This window comes from Oncorhynchus nerka, linkage group LG14 (genome assembly GCF_034236695.1).
Source record: "Oncorhynchus nerka isolate Pitt River linkage group LG14, Oner_Uvic_2.0, whole genome shotgun sequence".
Lineage (NCBI taxonomy): Eukaryota > Metazoa > Chordata > Actinopteri > Salmoniformes > Salmonidae > Oncorhynchus > Oncorhynchus nerka.
This window is the reverse complement of record NC_088409.1, coordinates 94,703,705-94,717,450: the sequence shown is the minus strand read 5'-3', so window position 1 is coordinate 94,717,450 and position 13,746 is coordinate 94,703,705. Positions and strand designations below refer to the sequence as shown.

The 13,746-nt window shown below is 41.7% G+C and overlaps 1 protein-coding gene across 1 annotated transcript; it reads left to right on the top strand.

Moving 5' to 3' along the window:
* The first annotated feature begins 7,110 nt into the window (after positions 1–7,110).
* LOC115116461 (extracellular calcium-sensing receptor-like) lies at positions 7,111–13,249 on the top strand. Its single transcript, XM_029644952.2, has 7 exons — positions 7,111–7,423; positions 8,021–8,315; positions 8,832–9,121; positions 9,367–9,662; positions 9,774–9,997; positions 10,340–10,685; positions 10,909–13,249. Exons 1-7 carry the CDS (start codon positions 7,140–7,142, stop codon positions 11,823–11,825), a joined length of 2,652 nt encoding a protein of 883 aa, XP_029500812.1. The 5' UTR covers positions 7,111–7,139; the 3' UTR covers positions 11,826–13,249.
* Positions 13,250–13,746: the final 497 nt, after the last annotated feature.

Here is a 13,746-nt window from a genome sequence, read left to right as displayed (position 1 = left end):
AGTACCTGCAATAGGACAGATAATGTTACTTCTGATGCGACAAATGAGTGATTTGGCAGGCTGGTTGAGATCTGGGGATTTCAGTAAGATAAGGAGGCCCAGGGCTCACATCTGGTGGTGATTGTGTGGGGGAATGACGTTATGGCCGAGTATTACCGGCTAATTGGACAGGGGTATGTGCACTAGTACATTTGGGAATGCCTTTCACACTCATTCAACACCATGACATGATGTTGGCTAAACGGGAGAAACGAAGTACTCCGTCTGGGTCTTTTGATGATAGAGTTTATATTGACAACATTGGGGTTCCACGGGGGGTGCCAGACAAGTTCAAGGTTAGAAATAGATCCTGGCAGGATTAGAGTCAATTATTTTTTGGTGGTCCACTCTCAATGAGAATGTGGATTGGATCAATTATGTCTATTAAAATCCACAGCGCTTCACCAATTATATCAGAGATGTAATGAATGGCTTGGCAGAATAGAATAGTCTTGGATATGTTTGCTGGCTGAAAAGGGTGGGAGTATATGGAGGTAGTTTGGAATCCCGATGACACAGGTCCGGATGGATCAGTGACCAAGGCCTTGGCTGGTTTACACACCCTAGCTCACGAGTTGGCAGTGAACTCAGGGGTGGATACTTCTCTGACTAATTGGGTTGACAGTGTGTTTGGAAGACGGAAAAATGTCATGATTACTGTGTTATGGGCTACCTTCACCTGTGCGACTGTGTTAGTTTTGTGCGGATGTGTTTTGGTTGCGTGTATGAAAGTTATCATTTCCAGGACTATGGAGAAATCAATGTCACTTCAGATGGTGAAATATGGACCAATCCTAAGCGCTGACTAGTGGAATACAAAATACATGGACGTAATAGAAGAATCCGGATCCTTTCACTCGCGAGGAGACCATATTTGATGTTTAGGGAATTTAGATGTTTTCTTGTTTCAATGTATAGACAGTTTTTTCATGAAGATTGTGACGGAAAATCCTGATAAGTAGAGTTAAGATTCTGATGTAGGTTAGAAGTCATTGAAGTTGATTGTGTGTACATATTGGTTTGTCTTATTCTAGTATATCATTGATATTTCCCTGTAGTGTTTAATGATGGTATGAATTGTAAAGTCATTTTTAGGGTGGATTGTTAGGAAAATTATGATATAATGACTGAACAATAGTCTTATTTTAAATGAAACTGTAACTAAGTAAACTTATACTCTGTTTTATTATATCTGATGAACAATATGAGTTCATAAGAAGGGATTGTGTGACACGGACAAGGAGTAATTAAAGTTAATGAACACCATTCCAACTAGGAAGAAAGGAATGGTTTGTGGATTAATTAAGCAGAAAAGGTAGTTAACCTATGGTTGAACCGACGAAACTGAGCTCTGGGGTGTTTTAGATAAGGCAATGAGTGCATTCCTAGGTTTTCTGTTAATTAGAACTGTCAGCTAAGTGGTGATTGTTAATGGCGAGAGGTCTAAAGTTAATTCAGGTTATGTGACCTGTGAGTGTGTTAGTGAGTTGTAATTAACTTTTGAACTCACTTGATTCTCGGTTGGGAGGAGGGGATTAATTTTAGAAGCAATGAAATGACGTCATGTTTATGTATATAAACTGTTGCTCGTGATAACGTGGCAGTGCGCTCCGAGAATAAATTCTGTTACCTATTATTGAAAAGACTGGTTTCCGTCTATTTTATGCAAACAAGAATCTTACAAATTCTCATAAAATAGATTAAGGGAATTCAATTAATGAAAACATATTGGAATAACTAAATTCCTGTAACAACATCCCAGCTGTGTGTCACTAACATGGTGTACAAAGCTGTTTATTCCACAGCACACGCCATCCACAGCATCGTTTGTGAAGAAAGAGAAAACTCCACTATGAACTGTGACAATAACCTCCATGAGAAACCTCAATGTGAAGTCAACACAGGTGAATAACAAGATGATAGTATAATGTCCTGATAAACATATTTATTTAGACTACGTGTATGAAGGCCTAGGAGTTCTCATTATACTTTACAACTTGTTCTGAAGTAACGCATCTGATAAATATATGAGGTGAATTAATGTTCTGTTTCTCTCTCTCTCCCTCAATCCATCTCTCTCTCACCCTCACTCCTTCTCTCTCTCACCCTCAATCCATCTCTCTCACCCTCACTTCATCTCTCTCTCACCCTCAATCCATCTCTCTCTTCCCTTCTGACCATCTCTCTTCCCACCTCTCCATCTCTCCCGTCCCCTCTCTCTCTCTCTCTCTCTCTCTCTCTCTCTCTCTCCCTTGCCCTTCCAAACACCAGGTCCTGGAGAGATTGAGGAGGGTGAACTTCTCTCGTAACGGGTACCAGGTGTCTTTCGATACCAATGGGGACCCAGTGGCCACCTATGAGCTGGTCAACTGGCAGATACGGGAGAGTGGGAATATGGAGTTTGTGACAGTGGGGCGCTATGATGCGTCCCTACCTCCTGACCAGAGGTTTGACATGGAGAGGGAAATCACTGGGGTAAAGTACCTTTGCCAGTGTGCAGTGAGAGCTGTCCCATAGGCACTCGTAAGGCTGTACAGAAAGGAAAGCCCGTATGCTCTTATGACTATCCAATGTGCAGAGGGAGAGATTAGTAGTAAATCAGGTAGGACTATAGGAAGAGTTGGCATAAAATGTGTAGTAATTTCTATCCCGGTTTACTAAGTAGTGGTTTATTCATATTACCAGGAACATATTGTCAATCATGTTCCTATTCTTATTATCTCATGTAGGCTGCAAATTAATTCAACATTCTTTATTGTAAACTGACAAAGTGCAGCATTGTGGGACATGTATTTGTAAATAAATGAAACCTGAATCTATTATTATTAACAATTGATGTCTGTTGTTTTGTCCTGGTAAGATTCTTCAGACTGTCTTATCTGTCCCGAAGAGTACTGGCCCAACGCTGAGAGAGACCTCTGTATCCTTAAGCCTGTGGAGTTCCTGTCCTTCCACAAGGTCCTCGGAATTATCCTGACCGTCTGATCTGTGGGCGGGGCTTGTCTGGCGTTCGCCACGGCAAACGTTTTCTACCATCATCGAACTTCGGCCATCGACAGGGACAACAACTCTGGCTGAGCTTCCTGCTGCTCTTTTCCTTGACTCTATGTTTTCTGTGTTCTCTTACTTTCATTGGCCGGCCCTCTGAATGGTCCTGTATGCTGTGTCACACAATGTTCGGGATGACCTTCGTCCTCTGCATCTTTTGTGTTCTGGGGAAAGCAATAGTGGTGTTGATGGCCTTCAGGGCTACGCTTCCCGGCAGTAATGCCATGAAATGGTTTAGCCCTCCACAGCAGAGATTGACTTTTGAGATTCACGTTTGTCCAGGCTTTGATATGCACTCTGTGGTTGGTCCTGTATCCTCCCTTCCCCATTAAACGTCTAAGGGCTGCAACCCTGTTAACGTGATTGATATGACAACAGCCAATGAAAGGGCAGAGCGCCAAATTCAAATAATAGAAATCTCATAATTAAACTTCCTCAAACACACATGTATCTTATACCATTTTAAAGGTGATCGTGTTGTTAATCCCACCAAAGTATCCAATTTCAAATAGGCTTTACAGCGAAAGCACCACAAACGATTATGTTGGGTCACCACCTTGTCACTGAAAAATTCAGAAATTTTTCCAGCCAAAGAGGAGTCACAAAAAGAACAAAAAAAAGAACAAATTGAGATAAAATTCATCACTAACCTTTGATGTTCTTCATCAGATGACACTCATAGGACTTCATGTTACACAATAAAAAAATGTTTTGTTCGATAAACTGCATATTTATATAAAAAAATCTCACTATACATTGGTGCGTTACGTTCACACTAGTTCCAAAAACCTCTGGTGATATTGCAGAGAGCCACAACATTTTACAGAAATACTCATTATCAATGTCAATGAAAATACATTTGTTAGACATGGAAATATAGATACACTTCTCCTTAATGCAACCACTATGTCAGATTTCAAAAAAACTTTTGGAAAAAGCAAACTATGCAATAATCTGATTACAGCTTTAAGACAACAAAGCAGCCAAAAAGATATCCGCCATATTGGGTGGGAGACAACAGAAGTCATAAATAGCATTATAAATATTCACTTACCTTTGATGATCTTCATCAGAATGCACTCCCAGTAATCCCAGTTCCACTTTAAATGTTTGATTTAGTTTGACAATGTCCATCATTTATGTCCAAACAGCTAGTTTTGTTAGCACGTTTCGAAAAACAAATCCAAAGTCATGAAGTTCCGTTCCTGTCCATAGAAACATGTCAAATGATGTATGGAATCAATCTTTAGGATGTTTTTAACATCAATAATGTTCCAACCGGAGAAATCCATTGTCTTCAGAAGTGCGATGGAACAGAGCTCCCTCTCATGTGAACGCGCATGGTCAGGGCTCATGGCAGACCTTACTCCTTCCCTTCTCATTCGGTCCCACTTCACAGTAGAATCCTCAAACAAGTTTCTAAAGACGGTTGACATCTATTGGAAGCTTTAGGAAGTACAACATTACCAATATCCCACTGTGTATTCAATAGGGGCTGGGGGCTGACTATGCATATATTAGTAACTGGGACTGAGGAGCAGGCCATTTAATCTGGGCACCTCTGGGCACCTTTCATCCAAGCTACTCAATACTGCCCCTGCAGCCATAAGAAGTTGAAAATCTCAGTACCTACAATCTCACATACCATATTTCAATGGTAAGTTAGATTGTTGAAATCTAGAGTGTTAAAATCTAATTAGACCTGCTACATGATGTGATTAGCAGTAGCCTACAGAGTGGAACCACTTCCATGTTGTTGGAGAAAAGCTTTAACCTATATGAATTGATATAACATTGAAGTGCATGTGTTCAATTGATATTGTAATTCATCATATTATGTATCATAATAATATAATACACATTTTTATACACAGTTGAAGTCAGCAGTTTACATACAATTAGGTTGGAGTCATTACAACTAGTTTTTCAACAATCCACACATTTCTTGTGAACAAATTATAGTTTTGGCAAGTCTGTTAGGACATCTACTTTGTTTATGACACAAGACATTTCTCCAATAATTGTCTACAGTTGTTTCACTTATAATTCACTGTTTCACACTTCCAGTAGGTGAGACGTTTACATACACCAAGTTGACTGTGCCTTTAAATAGCTTGGAAAATTCAAGAAAAATATGTCATGGCTTTAGAAGCTTCTGATAGGCTGATTGAGATCATTGAAGTCAATTGGAGGTGTACTTGTGGATGTATTTCAAGGCCTAGCTTCAAACTCAGTGACTCTTTGCTTGACATCATGGTAAAATCAAATGAAATCAGACGAGACCTCAGAAAAATTATTGTAGACCTCCACAGTCTTGTTCATCCTTGGGAGCAAAAGCCAAATGCCTGAAGGAACCACGTTCATCTGTACAAACAATAATACACAGCATAAACACCATGGTAACACGCAGGCGTCATACCGCTCGGGAAGAAGACGCTTCGTTCTCCTAGAGATTAACGTGCTTTGGTGCGAAAAGTGCAAATCAATCCCAGAACAACAGCAAAGGACCTTGTGAAGATGCTGGAGGAAACAGGTACGAAAGTATCTATATCCACACTAAAACGAGTCCTATATCGGCATAACTTGAATGGCCACTCAGCAAGGAAGAAGCCACTGCTCCAAAACCGCCATAACAATGCCAGACTACGGTTTGCAACTGCACATGGGGACATAGAACGAAACCATTGTTATGTTTGGAGGAAAAAGAGGGAGGCTTGCAAATCGAAGAACACCATCCCAAACGTGAAGCACGTTGGTGGCAGCATCATGTTGTGGGGTCTTTTTTGCTGCAGGAGGGGCTGGTGCACTTCACAAAATAGATGGCTTCATGAGGAAGAGAAAAATATGTGGATATATTGAAGCAACATCTCAAGACATCAATCAGGAAGTTAAAGCTTGGTCGCAAGTGAGCATTCTAAATGGACTGTGACTCCAAGCATACTTCCAGTTGTTTTTTTGTGTGATTTTTTAAACCTTTATTTTACTAGGCAAGTCAGTTAATAACAAATTCTTATTTTCAATGACTGCCTAGGAATAGTGGGTTAACTGCCTGTTCAGGGGCAGAACCACAGATTTGTACCTTGTCAGCTCGGGGATTTGAACTTGTAATCTTCCGATTACTAGTCCAATGCTCTAACCACTAGGCTACCCTGCCGCCCCAGTTGTAGGAAAATGGCCTAAGGACAAGTCAAGATATTGGAGTGGCCTTCACAAAGCCCTGAACTCAATGCAATAGAACATTTGAGGGCAGAACTGAAAAGCATGTGCGTGCTAGGAGGCCGACAAACCTGACTCAGTTACACCAGCTCTGTCAAGAGGAATGGGCCACAATTCACCCAACTTATTGTGGGAAGCTTGTGGAAGGCTACCCAAAACATTTGACCCAAGTTAAACTATTTAAAGGCAATGCTACCAAATACTAATTGAGTGTAAGTAAAGTTCTGACCCACTCAGATTGTGATGATAGATATTAAAGCTGAAATAATGAATTTTCTCTACTATTATTCTGACTTTTCACATTCGTAAAAGAAAGTGGTGAGCCTTACTGACCTAAAATTTACTGACCTAAAAGCAAATTTTTACTTGGATTAAATGTCAGGAATTTTGAAACAACTGAGTTTAAATGTATTTGGCTAAGGTGAATGTAAACTTCCGACTTCAACTGTAAGTGAGGCAACGTGCCAAGAGGACTCGACTGTAGGGGAAATATAAGAGAGCCAGCATACCAAGAAGACTAGATACTAAGGGAAATATAAAAGAGGCTCATGGATATTGTGTATCTAATGTATGTTTATGGCTATCTAAACCATTACAGTCAACGTAGTTCTGATACTGGTGCGTACACTCTCTATAGCTGAAAGAAGCAGGACCTGACTGAGTGAGCAGAGCAGCTTCTAACCCCTCCCTCCTTGGCATGGCCATACCCACAGTGTGGCCCCCAGAGGAATCGCCACAGAGGTACGATGGGTATTTAACCCAGAGAAGAGAGATATCCTGACCTATGTGGTTCTGTGTGGCGCTGTATTACTCCATACCTTCTACACATCAGGGGAATGAGGCTCTCTCCGGCTCCTGCTCTGGATCCAAGTCTGGCTGATAGTCTGGTTATACTACATCTAGCTGTGGTGGCTGGTGGGCTTGCCTGGCTCTCGTCTGCCTCTGTCTCTGCCTCTGGGCTGGAGTCTGTCAGATGCAGGCTCCAAGGCACCCCTCGTCCTCCGGCGTTCTCCCAGGACGGGGACTTTGTCATCGGGGGTGTTTTCTCCATCCATTACTATATGCACACTGTGGATCACAGCTACACCAGCCTGCCTGAGCCCCTGCAGTGCACAGGGAGGTCAGTGAGCGCAAGAGGGAACAGGGGACAGACTGTGGCTGTGTGGGTAGACAAATGAATTGTGTTTTAAATACAGAGGAACAGTGTGAAGAAAGATAAACAATGTTTTTAAAGACAGATAAACAATGTGTTTAAAGACAGATGAACAGTGCTTTAAAGACAGATAAATAGTGTGTTAATGACAGAGAAACAATGTGTTTAAAGAAAGATAAACAATGTTTTTAAAGACAGATGAAAAGTGCTTTAAAGACAGATAAATAGTGTGTTAATGACAGAGAAACAATGTGTTTAAAGACAGATAAACGATGTTTTTAAAGACAGATGAACAGTGCTTTAAAGACAGGTAAACAGTGTGTTTAAAGACAGATAACAAAGTGTGTTTGTGTCTAAGACGGTAGATAAAGACTACTGTTACAAAGGATCATATTTTCAAATGCAGGCTATATTACAATGTCGTCAATTACAGACAACAAAAGTGTAGGCATATAGACGGTGTGGCAAATAATACTAGATATTAGGCTGTTTGTCATGGTAACATTATATAGGCTAGTTTGTGATTCGTCAGGAGGTGCTCACTCACCTATCTTCTATTTACAGTATGGATTCCCGTGAGTTACGCTTCTCGCGTACCATGGTCTTCGCAGTTGAGGAGATAAACAACAGTTCACACCTGCTACCGGGTGTCACCCTTGGTTATCAAGTGCACGACTCCTGCGCCTCGGTGCCTATAGCCGTGAAAGTGGCCTTCCAGCTGGCTAACGGCCTGGATCCCATGTTTGATACCGGAGAACAGTGCTCGGGGTCCGCTACGGTGACAGCTATCGTGGGCGAGTCTGGCTCCACGCCAACCATCAGCATGTTGCGCATCACCGGCCCTTTCGGCATTCCTCAGGTAAACTCTTGTGAAAATAAATCATTCAGCTTCTTTTAATGTACTGTATTCGTAGTGTATGTCCTCCTCTCTTTCAGGAATGAGTTCATCTTTTAATTCACTGCATTCCTATTATATTCTACTCTCTTTCAAGAATATACACTTCTATGAGAAGTTATGTGGAGAAAGGCATTTGAACATAGACTGAGGACAATGAGTCTGGAGAACATCTATAGGCAGTTGAACATAGAGTGAGAACTTTGAGTGTGGCAAACTTCTGTAGGATTTTAAACATGATCTGAGAACTATATTTCATAGGCTAGGTTGTTAAAGGAGACCAGGGATTGGTGTCACACTTTTGTGTATCCGTTTTCATTCTGGCCTCATGAAAAAAAAATTGTTGGCTTATTATTATTAATGTCTCCCTAACATCAAACTACACAGCTAAATAAAATAGCAGGAAGTAGCCAATACAAAAGAGTTGTGAGGCCAACATGATGTTCTTTCTCATGTTTTCGACTGTCTGTTTTTACCAAGGTGAGTCACTCTTCCACCTGTGCGTGTCTGAGTGATAAGAAACAGTATCCAACCTTCTTCAGAACCATCCCCAGTGATCAGTTCCAGGCTGCCGCTCTGGCAAACCTCATCAGGCACTTCGGCTGGACCTGGATTGGGGCGGTCCGTTCCGACTCTGACTACGGTAATAACGGGATGGCGGCTTTCCTACAGGCAGCACAAGTGGAAGGAATCTGTGTGGAGTATTCTGAAGCCTTCTACCGTACCAACCCACTCAGCAGAGTGCAACGGGTGGCTGACGTGATCCGCAGGTGATCCATGATTACTGGTGAACTTTTCATTCACACAAATGCAAGACCATATTTGCATAAAATTCTATTGTTATTAATTTCTCTCTTCTCCCAAAGCTGATCTGTGAGACCAACATGATTTGCATATCTTAAGCATGTCAAAAGTGTTGATTAATACTAATGTTCATGTTCACTTCACTGAGACATTCCAATGAATGACAAACATGACCAGCATATTAAGCATATGATATAATCATGTTCCCCAGCTCCACAGCCCGGGTGGTGGTTGCATTCGTAGCCTCTGGGGACATGAGAATCCTGCTGAATGAGATGGAACGCCTGCCCTCTCCGCCCCGCCAGTGGATCGGGAGCGAGTCCTGGGTCACTGACCCAGATATGTTGCGCTTCGGACTGTGTGCCGGGGCCATCGGATTTGGCATCCAACGCTCTGTCATCCCCGGCCTCAGGAACTTCCTCCTGGACCTCTCCCCACAAAAGGTGTCCAACTCTCCCCTGCTCACTGAGTTCTGGGAGGGAGCATTTGGCTGTAGGCTGAGGATAGGTATCTATCTATCTATCCATCCACCCACCCACCCATCCATCCATCCCATCTGTCTATCGAACATTTTATTTACATGTCTGTCTGTCTGTCTATCGGTCTGTCTGTCTGTAGGGACCTCATCAACAGGTGTTGGGGTTGAAGAGAAGGTGTGTGATGGCAGTGAGGATATACAGCAGCTACAGGCCCCCTACACAGATACATCCCAGCTGCGTGTCACTAACATGGTGTATAAAGCTGTTTATGCCATAGCACACGCCATCCACAGCATCGTTTGTGAAGAGAGAGAAAACTCCACTGTGAACTGTGACAAAAACCTTAATGTGAAGCCAACACAGGTGAATGACAAGTCTATAGTCTAATTTCCTGGTGAATATGTTTGTTTATACTATATGTATGAAAGCCTAGGAGTTCTCATTATACTTTACAACTTCTTCTGAAGTAACACATCTGATAAAAACGAGTTCAATTAGTGTTCTGTTTCTCTCTCCATCTTTCTTCTCTCCATTTCCCCCTTTCCATCTTTCTTCATCTCTCATCTCTCTATTCCCCTCTCTCCATCTATCTCTCCTTCTCTCATCCCCTCACTAACCTCTCTCTTCCCTTATCTCCATCTCTCTACACCTCTCTCCTTCTCTCTTGTCCCCTCTCACTCTCTCCCTTGCACTTCCAACCACGAGGTCCTGGAGAGATTGAGGAGGGTGAACTTCTCTCGTAACGGGTACCAGGTGTCTTTCGATGCCAATGGGGACCCAGTGGCCACCTATGAGCTTGTCAACTGGCAGATACGGGAGAGTGGGAAGATGGAGTTTGTGACAGTGGGGCGCTATGATGCGTCCCTGCCTCCTGACCAGAGGCTTGACATGGAGAGGGAAATCACCTGGGTAAAGAACAGTACGCAAGTACCTGTGTCAGTTTGCAGTGAGAGATGTCCCCCAGGCACTCGTAAGGCTGTACAGAAAGGAAAGCCTGTATGCTGTTATGACTGTATCCAATGTGCAGAGGGAGAGATCAGTAATAACACAGGTAGGACCATAGGAATAGTGGTTTATTCATATTACCAGCACTACAAAGGTAGTGTCTGTCAATCATGTTCCTTTTCTTATTATCTCATGTAAGCTGCACATTAATTAAACATTCTTTATTGTAAACTGACAAAGTGCAGTGCTGTGGGACATGTATTTGTAAAAATATAAAAGCTAGATCTATTATTATTAACATTTGATGTCTGTTGTTTTGTCTTGGTCAGATTCTTCAGACTGTCTGATCTGTCCCGAGGAGTACTGGCCCAACGCTGAGAGAGACCTCTGTATCCTTAAGCCTGTGGAGTTCCTGTCCTTCCACGAGGTCCTCGGAATCATCCTGACTGCCTGCTCTGTGGGCGGGGCTTGTCTGGCCATCGCCACGGCAACTGTCTTCTACCGCCACCGAACTTCGGCCATCGTCAGGGCCAACAACTCTGAGTTGAGCTTCCTGCTGCTCTTCTCCTTGGCTCTGTGTTTTCTGTGTTCTCTCACTTTCATTGGCCGGCCCTCTGAATGGTCCTGTATGCTGCGTCACACAGCGTTTGGGATCACTTTCGTCCTCTGCATCTCTTGTGTTCTGGGGAAAACAATAGTGGTGTTGATGGCCTTCAGGGCTACACTTCCAGCCAGTAATGTCATGAAATGGTTTGGTCCCCCACAGCAGAGATTGACAGTAGTGTCCTTCACGTTTGTCCAGGCGATGATATGTACTCTGTGGTTGGTCCTGTCCCCTCCCTTCCCCATTAAAAACCTCACTACCTACAAGGAAAAGATCATTCTAGAGTGTGATGTGGGTTCAGCTATTGGTTTCTGGGCTGTGTTGGGCTATATAGGACTCCTGTCTCTCTTGTGCTTTGTGCTGGCTTTTCTGGCTCGGAAGCTGCCGGATAACTTCAACGAGGCCAAATTCATCACCTTCAGCATGCTCATATTCTGTGCAGTCTGGATCACCTTTATCCCAGCTTATGTAAGCTCTCCTGGGAAGTTCACTGTAGCTGTGGAGATCTTTGCCATTATTACCTCTAGCTTTGGGTTGTTCTTTCTATTATTTGTTCCTAAATGCTTTATTATTCTGTTCAGGCCGGAGAAGAACACCAAGAAACACCTCATGGAGAAGACATCCAATGATAAACGTTATTAAGAAATGATAGAGGGGAACAAACATTGTAACGATCAGTTATATGGTTTATCATATAGTTAGGTAGGACTACTTTGACAGAGATGACCAACAATTTAGCAGCTAATCATTGGTAACATTGTAACTAGTTACATGACACATGTTCACTGTAGATATACCAATGTTATGAGAGATTGTTCAAATCTAGATTGTTAAAATGATATTACTAATGCCCTCGATAACAGACAGTACTGTGCCGCCTTGTTCACAGATTTATCTAAAGCTTTTGACACTGTAGACCATGCGATGCTTTTGGGTAAGCTGTCGTCAATAGGACTGGGATTGGATGCCTGTCGTAGGGTTTATGACTATCTAAAGGATAGAAGTCAGGCTGTTAGAGTTGACGTCATCCAGTCAAAGCCATTAGAGTTGGTTAAAGGGGTCCCTCAAGGTTCTATACTTGGTCCATTACTGTTCACTCTCTACATAAACATCGGTGATGAGATAAGAAAGTGTCAAATTCATTTAAATGCTGATGACACTGTCATCTACTCTATCGCTTCAATGGCTGACCAAGCATTATCACTGTATTTTATACAGCTGAAACTTCTTTTAAATGCAAAGAATACACATTTTATGATTTTAATAGGTTCAAAAAGTCGGTTGAAAATACACTTGCATTTACGAGCTTAGATGGTTCTCGAATAATCAGGTCTCTGCATATAAATACTTAGGGACATGGTTGGATGATGAACTTTCTATTAAAATGCATATTGACCAACTTTGTAAACGGCTAAAAATCAAGCTAGGCTTCCTCTATAGAAACAGGACATACTTGTCCTCTACAAATAGAAGACAAATGATGCGAGCTACTTTTATGTCTGTTATAGATTATGGGGATATTATTTACATGCATTCTATGGCATCAACACTGATTTTCACAGAGTTGGGTATGGCTGCCTTTTCCTAATACTCTCCTTGCCTATGGAATAGCCTGTAGACTAAACTTAAACTTGAGTCTCTTGTCCCCCTTGATCATTTTAAATGTTTATTGGAGCATTTTGATTTTTTAATTGCTTGTAACTGTTTCGGGAAATGCAAGTTCTTGTGCTGTTAGTAGAATAACCTACGTGTAAATTAAATCTGTTTCTGTATGTTTATTGTGTTATCTGTGATCGTTTTGTTTGTCTTGTTTAGTGTTTTAATCATTGTACATAAACTGTATGTGTAAACATGTATACCCAGGGCCCAGCTGTAACAGAGACCTTGGTCTCAGGCTGTATTCCTTGTTGAAATAAAGTTATAAAAAATATATATATATTTAAAAATCTAATTTGACCAGCTAAATGATGTGATTAGCAGTAGCCTACAGAGTGGAATCACTTCCATGTTGTTGGAGAAAAGCTTTATTCCTTATTGAATTGAGACAACATTGAAGTGCATGTGTTCAATTGATATTGTAATGCATCATATTATGTATTATAATAATATAATAAACATTTTCATACACAGTTGAAGTCAGAGTTTTTCATACAATTAGGTTGGAGTCATTACAACTCGTTTTTCAACAACTCCACACATTTCTTGTTAACAAATAATAGTTTTGGCAAGTCTGTTAGGACATTGCTTCGTGCATGACACAAGTCATATTTCCAACAATTTCCAATATTTCCAATTTCCCAAAAAACTGTGTAAACATTAAAAATAGTCTTATCCAACATTGGCTCCTCGTAGTTAAAAGAAACGGAGCCATCTCCTGGGCTCCTCTCACCTCTCATACACGGGACCAAACAACATCCACAAATAACCAACACACTCATACAGGTGAAAGTTGCCCACAACACCGTGATGATGACGTTTTTACCATTTCCCAAACATACTATCAAACCAATTTGTATAGAACTATCCACCCCAAAGTTCTCTGCTAATTCGTGAGCTAATGTGG